This window comes from Balaenoptera acutorostrata, chromosome 6, assembly GCF_949987535.1.
Source record: "Balaenoptera acutorostrata chromosome 6, mBalAcu1.1, whole genome shotgun sequence".
NCBI lineage: Eukaryota > Metazoa > Chordata > Mammalia > Artiodactyla > Balaenopteridae > Balaenoptera > Balaenoptera acutorostrata.
The window spans coordinates 21,458,393-21,473,745 of NC_080069.1; the positions used below are offsets into that span (position 1 = coordinate 21,458,393).

General features: G+C 39.5%; 1 protein-coding gene across 2 annotated transcripts in view; it reads right to left on the minus strand.

The window, feature by feature from the left end:
* Positions 1 to 3,557: 3,557 nt before the first annotated feature.
* DIRAS2 (DIRAS family GTPase 2) overlaps positions 3,558 to 15,353 on the minus strand; it is a 29,941-nt gene continuing 18,145 nt past the window's right edge. The window contains exons 2-3 of one of the 2 annotated variants that reach the window (XM_007193418.2): positions 13,147 to 13,205; positions 3,558 to 7,505 (exon numbers count right to left, since the gene is read on the minus strand). In XM_007193418.2, coding sequence (XP_007193480.1) covers positions 6,870 to 7,469 — 600 coding nt within the window. In that variant the 5' untranslated portion in view covers positions 7,470 to 7,505; positions 13,147 to 13,205 and the 3' untranslated portion in view covers positions 3,558 to 6,869. The remainder of the gene's footprint in view (positions 7,506 to 13,146; positions 13,206 to 15,353) is intronic. The other variant, XM_007193417.2, reaches the window with a different exon arrangement.

Sequence of the window (15,353 nt, forward strand, 5' to 3'; positions counted from 1 at the left end):
TAAACTAATTAGGTGTATTTGATATGTTAAATTACATGGGAAACATTATCAAATAAGTGATAATGAACCTTCTGAGGTTATATTGTATGGGTAAATGTTATTAATGTAAGTGTTCTAGAAAATATATAAAATTCTTAAAAATCTGATATGTCCTAGTATAATGTTATTGTCTGTAATTCTAATTACTATTTTAAAATGTGTGTCACAAAAATAACCAAATTTCCTTGTCAATTACATTAATGAATTCTCATTTGATACTTAATCATGATCATTTTTAAGTCTTTTTGCTTTTTCAAATATGTTTCATCTTCAGAGAAATTCATGGACAGGACTCAACATATTCTAAAATACTGTCTCTGATAACTTTCAGACCGTACCACTAAACTAAGCAAGAAGTTACAAAACACAAATAGAGAAACAGATGGCTTCATAAAACTGCTAACTAAAGATCAAGATCAACAAGAATTAATTACATGGGACTGAATGAATAGGATGATTATAACTTTTACGACTTTTTTGTTTGAAACATTTGTTAATTTTTGTTAATGTTTTGTTTTCCGGATATAAGGAAAACTTTCCTCTTAAACTATGACTTACAGAAGTTTGGTAAATTATTCCTTTGAAGCAGAATTGAAACATTTATCTTTTTCTCCCTACCTGATTCCTCCAGAATTTGAAAATTCAATGAGTATGCTTTATGGCAACATAGTTATTTGCATAAGTTCACTAAGAATCTGTTCTCTTTATAACAGGACACAATTGGAAGCACTGGCTATATTACCAAGGCTTTGACTGGAATGTCAGCCTTTGAGAGAGGCATGCATAAACTCAGATATGACTAAACAGGTTTAAGGAACTAAGGTTGACTTAATGGAGCCAATAAAGTCCCTTGACAAAAGTCTGGTACCTTGCTTACAGGGTTCCCGATAGCCTAACCAGGTAAAAAAGTTACTTCTTGGCAAGTGCAGGAAACTCTGAACACGTTGTGGACCTCAAAATCAAAGGAATTAACCCAAACCTTTAGATATTGCAGGGGAAATCTGATGACAAACAAGTCCTTAGCTTTGCCTCCTAGTCTTGAGAAGCATTTAAAAGTTCAATCTGGGATTCCTTATGAAAAATCCCAGCAAAGCAGAATAAAAGAGTCTATGTGGTCAATCACTATTCTTGCTGCACTTATGTAAATAGCCAGGCCGAGTGTAATGAAGCTAGACTCATTTTTCAAATAAGTTAATCTTAATTTGTTTTTCTTTGGTAAAAATGAGGGTGATGTTGAGAGAGAAAAATTATGTCTCAGTAATATTCTTTTGTGGATATTAGATTCTGTTGCTGGAGAAGGGGGTTCAGGAGAATGGTCATGTCCCATCTCTCCTGCAAGTTGGGAGAGTTCCTGGGGCGGGTTGCCAAATGAGGAAAGAATTTAAGAGCTAGCCATAGTAAAGTGGAAGCGAGTTTACTTAGAGAGATACACATTCTATAGGCAGAAAGTGAATGCAGGCCATCTCAATGAGAGTGGCCCTGGGGTGTGGAGGTGGTTAGTTTTTATGGGCTGGGTAATTACATACGCTAATGAGAGGGAGGAACATTTTAACAATTTAGAAGATGAGGTGGGGATTCCCAGCAATTGGGCCACCTTCCAATTTTTGGCCTTTTATGGTCAGCCTCAGAACTGTCATGGCACCTGTGGGTGTATCACTTAGCATGCTAATGTATTACAGTGAGCATATAATGAGGCTCAAAGTCTACTGGAGAGCCAATCTTCTACCTAGTTGGTTCTTGGGCCTAGTTGGTTCTAACTAGTTTTGTACATAATTAAATTTTGTTTTTCTCCTGTTACTCTCATGTCAATGTAATTATTAGGACTGTTACTGAGTCCAAGTTCCCTCTGCTCGCCACACGAAAGGACAACAAATAGGGAGACGAAGGGTTGGGGCAAAGAATAGTGACTTTATTTAGAAAGCCAGCAGACCGAGAAGATGGCGGACTAGGGTCCCCCAAAAAACCATCTTATCCGGGCCTGGATGCCAGTTTTTTTTTATAGAACAGAGACGGGGAGGAGGTGAGGGAGTAAAGTACAAAGGCCATTTATCTTGCAAAATCGGAGGTTATGTGTTAATTTCTTCTTTTCTGCAGCCATTCACAGGTGGGCAGGGTCAGAATGTCTCTCTGTGGGCTGAACAAAGGCCTTTTAGTTTAACAGTCAGGTAGAGGGGCATGGTTCCCTGTGGCAGGCCATTACGTATGCTTACAGCTATAGACAGTGATTATAATAACAAAAGCAAAGAAAAGCAAAGGTTAAAGTAAAAGAAACATATCCAACATGGAGTCAGAATTGGCTCTTCCCTGTTATAGGCCAGCCAGAAGAACCTAGAAGGGTAGAGGAAAATTTTTCCTCCGCAACAGTATCAATAAATTTCAAAACTCCACATCATTCCAATGTGCAACAAAACTGGAGTATAAGTAGATTACAACCTTGCTACTCAAACCATGGTCAGTGGGCCAGGAACATCCATAGTACCTAGGAACCTGTTAGAAGTGCAGATTCTTAGGCCCCACCCCCTCCTGCTGACTCAGACTCTGCTGAAGCACAAGGTCTCAAGTGTTTTATTTGCACATTAAAGCTTGATAAGCACTGGACGGGATGCCCTTTAATGGGGTCTAATGGGGCCTGCTGGTTGTTAATTATTTCTGTAAATGGAGAAATCCCTGAATAATGTAGTATTAATGATCTTGGGAGGGGGAGGAGGGGTGGAGTATGCCGAGAGCCAGACTGGAAAAAGCTGTTAAAGAGGCTTAAAGAAACTGAAAGGTTCTGGCTGATTGCTGTATCTGCATAGATTAATTTTCACACTGCCACAGACCTTCGAAACAGAGTCTTACATAGTCCGAGGGGTTTTATTTCCATTGAAGGCTCAAACTGTGACAAGATAGCTCCAACTGCTTTGTGCTTATAGTTAATTTAATTCTCATGGCCACTCATGCTGCGGATGCTAATAATTCCCATTTTGCAGAAGCACAGGGAAGTTAAGAACCTGCCCACGGTCATAGTTGACCGTGGTTTGTTGATAGTTGTTGTCTTTCAAAATCAAAAGTCAGGTTTATTTTACAGTTGGTGTTGAGAAGAAGGAGTAAGGACCAAGGGTGTCAAACAGAAATTGTGCCCGGGAACAGTGCTGGGGCTTTGTACATCAACTCCACTTAATAGCCTGGCTTTTGTGAGGAGGCCAGGAGATTTGGGGGAAACAGGATTAAAGAGGAGTTTTTCTCCACTTCACTACTCCTATTCTAAGCCAGGGAGGGGCCCTGACCCTACTCCTTTCCTCTCATCTCACTCTGCCTGGAGCATAATGTCAGCCCAGTGACAAACAGTGAGGAAATTTCCTTAGAACACTGCAGGGCAGCTGCGGTCGCCAACCCCAGACCTGCAGGGCCTGACAATCTCTTATGTGGTCAACAGGTGCAAGAAAGCAGCTGCAGAAGAACTAGGGCAAGACCATCACAGACCCACTATGCCCTGAAGAGTAAGAAATACCACCACCTTCAAGCCGTGTGTCAGAACCGAAGCTTTATTTTAATATTCTTATTTTCAGAACATCACTGGCAACTAGAAACTTGTATGCAAGAATGATTTTTATAACTGTAAATAAAATAGATAATGGAATTGTAACAGTAAATACACCTTAAATATAAATATACACATTGCTATCCCACATGTATAAAAGTCATGCTCTGTAAATGTTCTGTCCACACACTGTCTTTGTGGGGCACTGAATTCCAGGATGGATCTTTGAGGGTTTACATGTGTCCCATTAGTTATGGATATTTCCAGAGAGCTTATGTAGGAGCAACACATTACAAATTTTGAAAAAAAAAATTAAGTATCACAGAGCATTTTTTTGGGATATTTAATACTTCTGTTCTATAAAGAGAGCATTTCTTAAATATTACAAATGGTGAAACAAATATACTAGCTTACAGATATGTACAATGTACTATTTTATACTTCAAAATGCAGGAAGATAAATTATATATATATTTTATATACATATAATTTTAGATCTAATGAACAATTCAATATTGCTCTTGTGTTGGTCTTGCTGTATTGCATGCATGCCCAGGGCACGCCCATGGCTTATCACCAGATGGAAGAGGGATTGGCAGGGACAGAACGGGACCCATGGAGCCCCAAGCTTATTCCCAGAGTGCCATCTTCAAAGCAATATTTTGAGTTTTGTAACTTACTGTGGCAAGGTCAAAATCTTCTGTGTCCATATGCAATGCAGGACGTGTCCTCAAGAACCACAACTACTTATTCGGGGACTGGCCCACATAAATGCTAAAAACATCTGGTTCAGTGGGACTAACTCCTCGAGCCCTGAATGTCCACTGGGGAGCTCCGAAAATATTATTTTGAGATAATCATCTATATCCTCAGTGCAGTTCATAAAAAATGATCTCAGAATAAAGACCCATGACTGAAGCATCAGTGGCCTTCCAATAACCTCACAGGCAAAACACAAAGGAAGAAAATGTGTCCTAAATGAGATCAGATTTTCAATAATTACAAGCTTCTCATATTGATCAAGCTGTAAATACTTAAAAATGTAGACACCGCCTTGAGAGGGCTAAATAAATTTCTAACTTGGATTAGGAAGAATGGGGCACTGACAGGGAGCCCACATACTGGGAGCCCTATGGGCATTACAGCCTGTGGCAGACATCACATTTTACCATTAGTGTAACCCACCCAAGATCTCTAAAGTTCATTTTGGCCATGAAGTCCTGTTTCTTCTTCCACTTAACCCATATCCAGATTACAAATGGATGACATCTCTCTGAGAATGGAAATAGAAAAAAAATGGTAGGGACAAGTTGAAAAGCAAATGTTCTAGAAAACACACCAATGAGATCTCACTGTGAAGGCTGTGGAACAGCCACTTGGAACAGAAGGAGCCCATCAGAAGGTGTGTCCATTGGGACTTGGAGAGGGATTTGGTGGCACCCAGGCCACTTCTCTACCCTCCCTGCCCAAGTTCTGTTCTAGGAGGCCAGAGAGGTGGGCTGACCATGGAGCCAATGGTTCTCAAAGTACCTCCCACACACTAAATACATCACAAGGATGAGTTATTAGCAGAGGAGAGGGGATGAGATGAAGGCAAGAAAATTTAACCAGAAAAAGGTTAATTTAGGATCTGTTGAGAGCACAGAACTGCACAATAGTTGCTGCAGCAGGAGGCACAGGAAAGACACAACAAGTGCAGGAGAGACGGGTATGTGCAAACGTCCAAACTTGACCATCCTGCCCCAGCTGGGCGCTGCTGCCCAGCAGCCGAGAAGCTCCCCTTACATGACCCTGAGGACATCACTCTCTCTGCCTGCCAGGCAGGCGACAGGAAGGTGTGCTGAAAGGGAAAATTCCAGAGGAGGCCAGAGTGGGATGCAGGCTGGAACAAACAAGAGAATTTACAGGCCCTGTCAGTGGGAATTTTCAGGAAGCAGACCCAAAGCAGCCTTGAGGATGGCAGAAGAATAAGCTGAGTGGGCTATGCCCGGCCTGTGACAGAGCCTGCCAGACCCATTTCCACCCAGCATGCTGGAAGCAGCAGTGGCCGTAATTTGGTTTGAAGGATTGAGGATGCACACGAGATCATTAGGAGGAAAAAAATAATCATTTCCAGAGTGAACCCTGCATTGAACAGCTCTTAGAAGACATTTCTAATGGAACATGCACGATAATCTATTACTTGAATGCATTTCCCAGGAATATACTCGTTATAGATAATCATCAAAAACACAGTGAACAACCTTTGTTTCAACGTATTTCATTAAGATGCAAAGTATGGCACAGACATGTCCGTGTCTGTTAGAAAATGGATGTGCTTTTGGTCTTCGGATGGCCTTTGCTGGCTGTTACCCAGTTGGACACAGATCGAGTTATTGAAAAGAAGAAAATCATGTCGGAGGACAAAAATGTCTAAAAAATAGCTACTTTAATTGCTTTTATTTAAAATCTGAGGGCTGGAAGAGTTATACCCCTCATGGGTCAAAGGAAGGAAACTTCACATTTCTCAAACTCTCAAAATATAACACACAGGAGCGTTATTGCAATGTTTTAGTATTGTCACAATATCCTTACACAAACATTTTAAACGGAAATTGAAGAATTTCTGACAGAGTGGCACACTCTTAGTGAATTCATCATTTTATGTGAAAAGAAATACCCTAAAAGGCTAAAACGATACCTGCTAATAACTAGACTTAGTGAGGTGAGGACCTCCCCTCAGAGTGGCAAGGCTCACAGGTCAGCTGGGAACTGACAGTGAACATCCTCTGGCGGGTAGAGAGGCTGTGTTATTTTTAATTCAGTAAAAGAACCATGGAACCGAACAACTTTGGCTTGGTCTTCTCACCTCCTCCCACCCCTCCCCTCCCCAAGGGTTGTCACTGGCTTCTGAGCAGAGGGGATGCCTGGTCTGGGGGTGGTGCCTGCAGCTCTGGGTTAACATGCTCTCACATGCATGCAGATGGTACTTCCCCCTATCGGCACACGGTGCTTCCGAGGCACAAGCCCTCACGCCTCCTGATGGTGAACGATGCCTCCAGAAATGGCTGGCACCCCACTTGGTTCCCTGCGATGCTGAGCATGTTAGTTTTCATTTTAAGCATTTGTCAGATTCCCTGATTCTGGAGAGGGGGTGCTTATTGGTGGTGGTGTAAAATGCCCTCTGAGGACAACAGTGCACATCTCGGTCAAAATGCAATATTTAACACGTGGGCATCTGACATGCTACCCTGACGACTGTGGGTTTCACGTGGAGGGGGAGGGGAGGAGAGGGAGACACACAATTGCTGCTCCCACGGGAGGGAGTTCACATGATCACGCACTTGCCCTTGAGCTTTTCTTTCCTCTTCTGCTGCTTGCTCTTTTTCCCGTCGATCTGGAGGCTCACGGTCCTGCGCTTCTCCAGGTTGAGCAGCTCCTGGAAGAGCTCCTTCACGTTGTGGTTGAGCTTAGCCGAGGTCTCCATGAAGGCGCACTTCCACTTGCGGGCCAGCGCCTCGGCCTCGCTGCTCTCCACCTCGCGGTTCGGGCTCTCGTCACACTTGTTCCCCACCAGCATGATGGGGATGCTCTCCACATCCCCTTTGATCTCACAGATTTGTTCATAGATGGGTTTGAGCTCCTCCAAGGACTGCCGGCTGGTGATGGAGTAGACCAGAATGAAGGCATGCCCTTTGGAGATGGACAGCCGCTGCATGGCAGGGAACTGGTGGCTGCCCGTGGTGTCCGTGATCTGCAGGGTGCAGATGCTCTTGTCACAGCTGATGACCTGCCGGTAGGTGTCTTCCACAGTGGGGATGTAGCTCTCCCGGAATGTACCTTTCACAAACCGCAAGACCAGAGAGCTCTTGCCAACACCACCTGCGCCGAACACGGCCACCCGGTAATCGTTGCTCTGCTCTGGCATGTTGCTTGAGGGCTCCAACGATCAACTAGGAAGCACCTAGCAAAGGAACCAGATGTTTGAGAGAATTGGTAAAAGAAAAATCTAGGAAAAGGTTGCTTTACCCTCTCTTGATAGCTTAAAACAAAATTGAAATGGTACAGTTTGCTTTCACTTTCCCAACACAAGAAAAATTCAAATTTCATTTTATAATTCTATAATTCTAAATCCAATAATTATAGCTAATCTCCAGTTTTCAATAGGGCTGTTGATCTACTGAGTGGATAAATGGAGCCAGTCTATTTCTCCTTATTGGACCATGGTTCTGAGCAGCTTTGCTCTCACATCACCCTGTGCCCAGGGAAAAGATGCCAAGTCAGCCCAAGGGAAGCAGAATCCAGGAAAGGTAATGGGGAGATGGAAATTAACCAAGCCCCAACACACACACACACACACACACACACACACACACACAATCACAATCACAGCAGATCTTTACTATTTAACCTGAAGTACTGTGAACACTCAATACACTGGTCATAATATGTAATTTTTTAAAAGTACAAGGAGGGGGTTAAAGGCGAGGAGAATGCAAATTTTACTGTGTTTCTATTAACTCATGAAATTTCCACCAGCCTGCAGAACTGGTGTCATTATCCCTGTTGTGAAATGAGGAAACACAGAAGGAATAGGGGAATGTAATGTCCCCGACTTCACACAGCCAGTGAGAGGTGAGGCAGGGATGTAAACTGCAGTATCTCTGTCCCACAGGCTGCTGTCCCACAGGTTGCTGGATAGAGAGCTGGCCACAGGGGCCTGGGCACTACTCAGGCCATGGTGTGGACTCTCATTTAGCAGTAGGAGTTGGCAGTTAACTAAGAAGCTTGGAGGGTCCTTTTATTAATCAAATTTAAAATGATTATGGGTGCTCTATTTTTAAGAATTATAAGAAGTCAAGTGTTACTAAGATAGTAATATAAACCACTATTATGGTCATTAAAATGGAGTAGAATGCGGTTTCCCTTCATCACAAACATCACCCCTTTCCTGACATATAGATTATCAAACATCTTTCATCCTATTCCTTCTTTGGTAAGAAAGGGCATATGACATGCAAAAAAGTAGAGAATCAAGAAACAGCCAACATTTTTAAAACAAAGTAGACACGTAATACGGTAATGTGAAGCATGGAACCCATTTTCTCCAGGCAACATTGTGCTGACTTTCACTTTTCTGATCTTAGAGTAACCAAGGGACAGTAATAAAAGGCATTGCTCAAAGTCATTTTCAGAGACCAGTAAAAATTAAATATAATTAGCCATGGAAGGAAATAGGTATGTGCAGCTAATGTCTACTGGCAAACAGATCAGATCAAAGCCCAGGACTGTGGCATCTCATCTCCTGATTTCTTTCTGAGTTCACCATGTACATCCGCCTGCAAATCTGCTCAATTAAATACTCAGCTGTTCTTGTGCACACTTTGGAATCCCTAACCTTGCGAAAAACTGAAGAAGCATCTATATGTATATACATACATACATATATATGTATGTATGTATTACTGATTCTCTTTACTGGACACCTGAAACTAACACAACATTGTAAATTAACTATACTTTGATGTTTTAAATGGTTACAATTTTTTTTAAAAAAAGAACAAACTGAACCCAAAGGAAGAAAAATGAAAGATTAGATTACAGTGGAAAGTAATAAAGAATAGAAAACCAACAGAAAAAATTAATAGAACCAAAATCTGGTTTTTTGAAAATATCAACAAAATTAAGTTTTGCACTAGACTGAACAAAACAGTGAGAAGACTCAAATTATTAAAATCAGGAATGAAAGAGGAAACATTACTGATCTTGCAGAAATAAAGACTATAAGGGCATGACCAACTGTAAGCCAACAAGTTAGATTCTTCAGATGAAACAGATGGAAACTACTCAAGCTGACACAAGAAGAAATCAAAAATCTGAATAGAACTATTAATTGGATAGTAATCAAAAAACTATCTAAAAAGAAAATGCTCAGGTCCAGATGGCTTCACTGATGAATTCCAGCAAACATTTAAAGAAGAATTAATACCAATTCTTTACAGTCTTCCAAAAAACTTAATAGGAGAAAACACTTCTTAATCTTTCTGAATCCAATATTACCCTGATACCAACACCAGACAAAGATGTCATGAGAAAACTACAGACCCGTTTCTCTTATGAATATAGATATAAAAATCAACAAAATACTAGCAAATTGAATCCATCAATATACAGAAAGATTACACATCATAACCAAGTAGAATTTATGCCAGCAATGCAAAGTTGGTTTCATATATATATATATATATATATATATATATATATATATATATATGACATGTATATAACATAACACACCATATCAATAAAAGACAAATCCATGATACCTCAGTAGATACAAAAATTTGACAAAATTCAGCACTCCATTATATTAAAACAAAAACACTTAAACCAACAATAAAAGGGAACTTTCTCAACCAGATAATGGGCATATAATGAAAAATACCAAACTAACACAATACTTAATGGTAAAAGATTGAATGCTTTCTCCCTAGGATCAGGAAAAAGAGTTTCCACTCTTACAGCTTCTATTCAACATTTTACTGGAGGTTTTTTTTTTTTTTTTTTTTTTTTAAAGGATTTTCTTATTTATTTATTTATTTATTTATTTATTATTTTTGGCTGTGTTGGGTCTTCGGTTCGTGCGAGGGCTTTCTCCAGTTGCGGCAAGCGGGGGCCACTCTTCATCGCGGTGCGGGGACCGCTCTTCATCGCGGTGCGCGGGCCTTTCTCTATCGCGGCCCCTCCCGTCGCGGGGCACAGGCTCCAGACGCGCAGGCTCAGCAATTGTGGCTCACGGGCCCAGCTGCTCCGTGGCATGTGGGATCTTCCCAGACCAGGGCTCGAACCCGTGTCCCCTGCATTAGCAGGCAGATTCTCAACCACTGCGCCACCAGGGAAGCCCTACTGGAGGTTTTAACCAGGAGAATTAGCAAGAAAATGAAATAAAAGCCATCCAGATAGGAAAAGAATGAAACAAAACTATATTGCAGGTGGCATGACTTTGTAGATAGAATATCCTAGGGACTCCACTAAAAACTATTAGAACTAATAAAACAGTTCAACAAGTTTTCAGAATACAATACCCATTTAAAAATTAATTGTATTTCTATGCACTTGCAATGAACAATCTAAAATTAAGAAACTAATTCCATTTACAATATCATGAAAAAGAATAAGATACTTACGAATAACCTTAACAAAGAAATACAAAATGTATACTCTGAAAGTTACAAAATATTGTTGAAAGAAATTGAAGACCTACATTAGTGGAAAGACACCCATGTGTATGTATCAGAGGACTTAATTTTGTTAAGACAGCAATAGTCCCTGAATCACCTACACATTCAATGCAATCCCTAAGAAAATCCCAACTGACTACTTTACAGAAATTGACAAGCTGATCCCAATATTCACAGGAAAATTCAAGAGACCCAGAATAGTCAAACCAATGTTGACTGAAAAAAAAAAGAACAAAGTTGGAAGACACATACTTCATGATTTCAAATCTCACTACAAAGCTACAATAAACAAGACAGTGTGATATTGGCACAGGATAGACAAATATATGAATGAAAAACTTCAGAGTCGAGAAATAAACTCTGACTTTTACAGTCAACTTATTTTTGACAAGGATGTCAAGAAAATTCAATAGAGAAATAATAGTCTTTTCAACAAATGATGCTGGACAACTGATATTCACATACAAAGGAATGAAATTGGATCCCTCCCTTATACCATATACAAAAATTAACTCAAAGTGGATCAAAGACCTAAATGTAAGACCAAAAACTATAAAACTCTTAAAAGAAAATATAGGCATAAATTTGTGATCTTTGATTTGGCAATGGTTTCTTAAATGTGATGTCAAAAGCATGAACAAGATTAAAAATAGGTACATTTGATTTCAAGAAAGTAATAGGCAACCCAGAGAAAGGGAGAAAATTTCTACAAATCATATATCTGACAAGTGATTAATTCCAGAACATATAATAAACTCCTGCCATTCAATAACAGCAAGGAAAACCCAAAAAACTAAAAATGAACAAAGCACTTGAATAGACATTTCTCTAAAGAAGCTATACCAATGGACAATAAGCACTTGAAAAGATACTCAACATTACTATTATTAATTATTAGGGAAATGCAAATCAAACCACAATGAAATACCACTTCACAGCCACTTGGCAGACTTTAACAAAATCACAAATTAAAAAAAACAAAAACAGAAAATAACAAATGTTGGCAATGTTGTAGAGAAATTGGAACCCCTGTGCATTGCTGGTTTCAATGTAAAGTGGTATAGCTGCTTTGGAAAACATTCTGTCACTTCCTCAAAAGCTTAAACAGAATTACCATAAGACCCAGTGTTTTCCATAATTCTATACCCATGGGAAATGAAAACAGAGCCACACAAAAAATTGTATGTGAATATTCATAGCTACATTATTCATAATAGCCAAAAAGTGGAAAAAACCCAAATGTTAACCAACTAATGAAGGGATAAGTAAAATGTGGTAGATCCATACAATGAAATATTATTCAAGAATAAATAGATATGAAGTACTGATAAGTGCTATAGCATGGATGAGCCTTGAAAATATGATGCTAAATGAAAGAAGCCAGTAACGAAAGACCACACATATTGTATGATTCCATTCATATGAAACATGCAGAATTGCAGGTTTATAGACAGAGAAAGGATATTTGTGATTGCCTAGGGATGGGGTGACGTGGGCATTGGGGAGAAATGGGAAGTGACTGGACAGAGTTTCCTTTTGAGTGATGAAACGTTCTAAAACTGACTGTGGTAATGACTGCACGACCCTGTGAATATACTAAACACTACTAAAGCGTATACTTTAATTGGGTGAATTATATCTCAATAAAGCTGTAGTTTTAAAAAAGACATTGTATAGGGCAGGATTCCACTGTATGTGATGACATTGTCTACTGATTCTGAAACTGATTCGGTGGGAGAAATAACGTGTTAAACGTTAACAGGCTCGGCTTTATTCCTAATAGCCAGATGATGGAAACAACACACATCTTCAGAGTAGAAATGATAAGCAAAGAATGGAATATTCATACTATAAAAAGCAATAGGCTGAATTAATTTATTCATACCATAAGAAAAAGCAACGCAAAGAACAATACAAAGAATAGTACATGCAACAACCTGCTTGAATCTGACAGTTGAGATGTGCTAGGCAGCCTGCTGGGTGCTAGGAATGTGCATATTTTCACATGGGTGGTGGTTACAAAGGTGTTAACACGACACTGTTATAAGGTGGTTATACAGATTATTCTGAATGATTTTGTTCTTTTAAAATTATCATGGAAATAAAATCACAAATTTTTTTAAAAATTTAAAAACTGGGAAATCTAATAGGATTCATTCTCAGACCCCAGTTAAAGGAGTACTATTGTTAGAGTTCAAGTATGATAGACCTAGAAAGTAAGGCTTTGATTTTGGAGAGTAGGAAGTTGTTCAAAGATAGGGATATTGAATAATATTTCCCAAACTGAGAAGGAACTTCGAGACTGAAAAATGAAGCAGGCAACCCCATAAAGTAGAATGATGAAGTTTACTGAAGTGAACTTACATACGGGTTGGATCAGGCAGACAGCAATCCAGAAGCATTCACAGCGGCACTCCACCCTGCTGAAAGGGGTACAGAGGAATTTAAAGGGGCCAAAGTGAAATATAGAATCTGACTACCAAGTGAGAAGCACGTCTGTACCTGTCAGGAACCGGGATTTTTTCCTCCCCAGAGGGGGTCTCATGAACATCTGTGGCAGCAAAGGCACTCTTCCAGTTTTCATATCAGATGAAGGCAAGGGTAGAAGTTGATAAGAAATTTATCTGGCTTGGACATATTCTTTGTGAGTTAGGCAAAAGCTCAGTCATGCAGAGAAGAGAAGGGGTAGGATTGCAGAACTACGATGGAGCTGACAAAATGGAGTCAGTGTGGCTCAGCCGCTCAGAAGTAAAGGAAGACTGGCAAAGTTTCAGTTAAGTGTTGTTGGGGAGTACAAGTCATTCTGCAATGGGTATGAGAGTGACGAGATGAGATGGCTTCAAAGACAAGAAGTGTAGATTTCTCTTTAAGGAAATTTGGAGATTAGGGAAAGGAGAAGGGACAATTGGCAAAGGTTAAGATAAGGGTTAGACGGGTGGGAAAGAGTATCTGTATGGGTCTGCTGATGGATATCTGATGGAGCAAATCTGGAAGAAAGCAGGGGCCACTGGGATTCAGGATGCACACACAGCACGTTGGTCCTTAGGGAGAGAAGGAAGGGTAGGTGATGGCAGAGGAAGCCCCGATTAAACCTTCCCAGACCAACCCTGCTGTTCAGCTTAAAAACTTTAAAAGCAAATAAATTTGTTTAAAAATGATATAATGCATGTACTTGGTTAAAAAAAGAATAAACAAAATTGTAAAATACTCTTCTAGCCACACCCAGACCCCCTCCTTCGGCAGCCCTAGTCTCTCTTTCCAGAAATAACCACTGTTAAAAAGAATGGAAACTCAGTTGTTTCCTGGTGTTCACGGTTAAATTTTAAATAATGCATTCATTGCTTGAATAATAGATCTTAATGTCTTGATTTACTGACTTTGGAACATCTCTCTCTATGAAATTAGCACTATTACCTTCCTCCATTGCCTAATTTTGTTAGGTATACTGTGTTTTTAAAGTACATGTCAGTATTTATGTTTTCCAGATATAATATTTGCAATTTGTTTCAAAATTTAAATTGTCTTCTGTGGTTCTTCTGCAGGTTGTTTCTAAACCCTATCAATAAAGAGCATTAAAAGGACTTTGTAAAGATTTTTCATTGCAGAAGTAGACAGGACTGGACCCACTGAGAGGGAAACGTCATTTTCATTAAACTTTGCTGATTGCATAATTTTCTGTGTCAGCAACACTGGGGTCTTAACTTTTTCTAGCTTTTTTGTTTGTTTTTGCTTAAGTAATACAACTTTTGTATTTCAATTTATCATCTTCCTTGGACTCATTTTACGCTTTGGTATAAACATTACTGATAAATTCTTTTAGATGATGTTAAAATTTCTGAGCTCGTGCCCTCACTTGATTGATAGAATTCTGCAGCCAAACTAAGTTCATATTCTTTTTTCTTCAGATTTTAAAAATTATTTAATATTATCATCCATGGTTACTGACATGAAATCCAAAGCCAGTAGGATACTCTTTCCTTTGTAGCAAAGTTGTATTTTTCCCTTCTCTTTGGCAGGGTTAGGATATTCTCTTTATTGTGGGAGTCATGACATTTCACTAGGATATATCTAGAACTGCTTTTTAACTATGGTGGTTTTTTTGGCGGGGGCAGGGGGGTGAAGTAGATGGTTAAAAACCTAACCCTTTCTGCAGCTTGGGAAATTTTTCTTTTTCTTTTTAAAATTACATCATCCCAATCCCTATATCTTTTTCCTCTTTCTGAAACTTGTATTACAGGATGGACCAAGTATACCTGTTCTTGATTTCTCAAAATCTTTTCCTTATGTTGTCAATAAACTTTCTTGTACTCTGATTATTTTCTTTTTCAGAGAAGCACTTTGTTATCTCAGGAAAGGTGATATGATGCAGAATTTCAATAAGAATGCTAATTGAGATTTATTGCTGCTGTTCTTATCTGAGATACTTCTGGTTCCATTTCTTCATTGTGTTCCTTCTCTTTCATATGGTTGGCTTCACCATATGTCTGTTGGTCTCTTGTAGCCCACTGATTTAAAGAAGAATCATACTGGCTGGGAAAGGCAGCTAGAGTGCATTCTCTTGATGCGCAGAT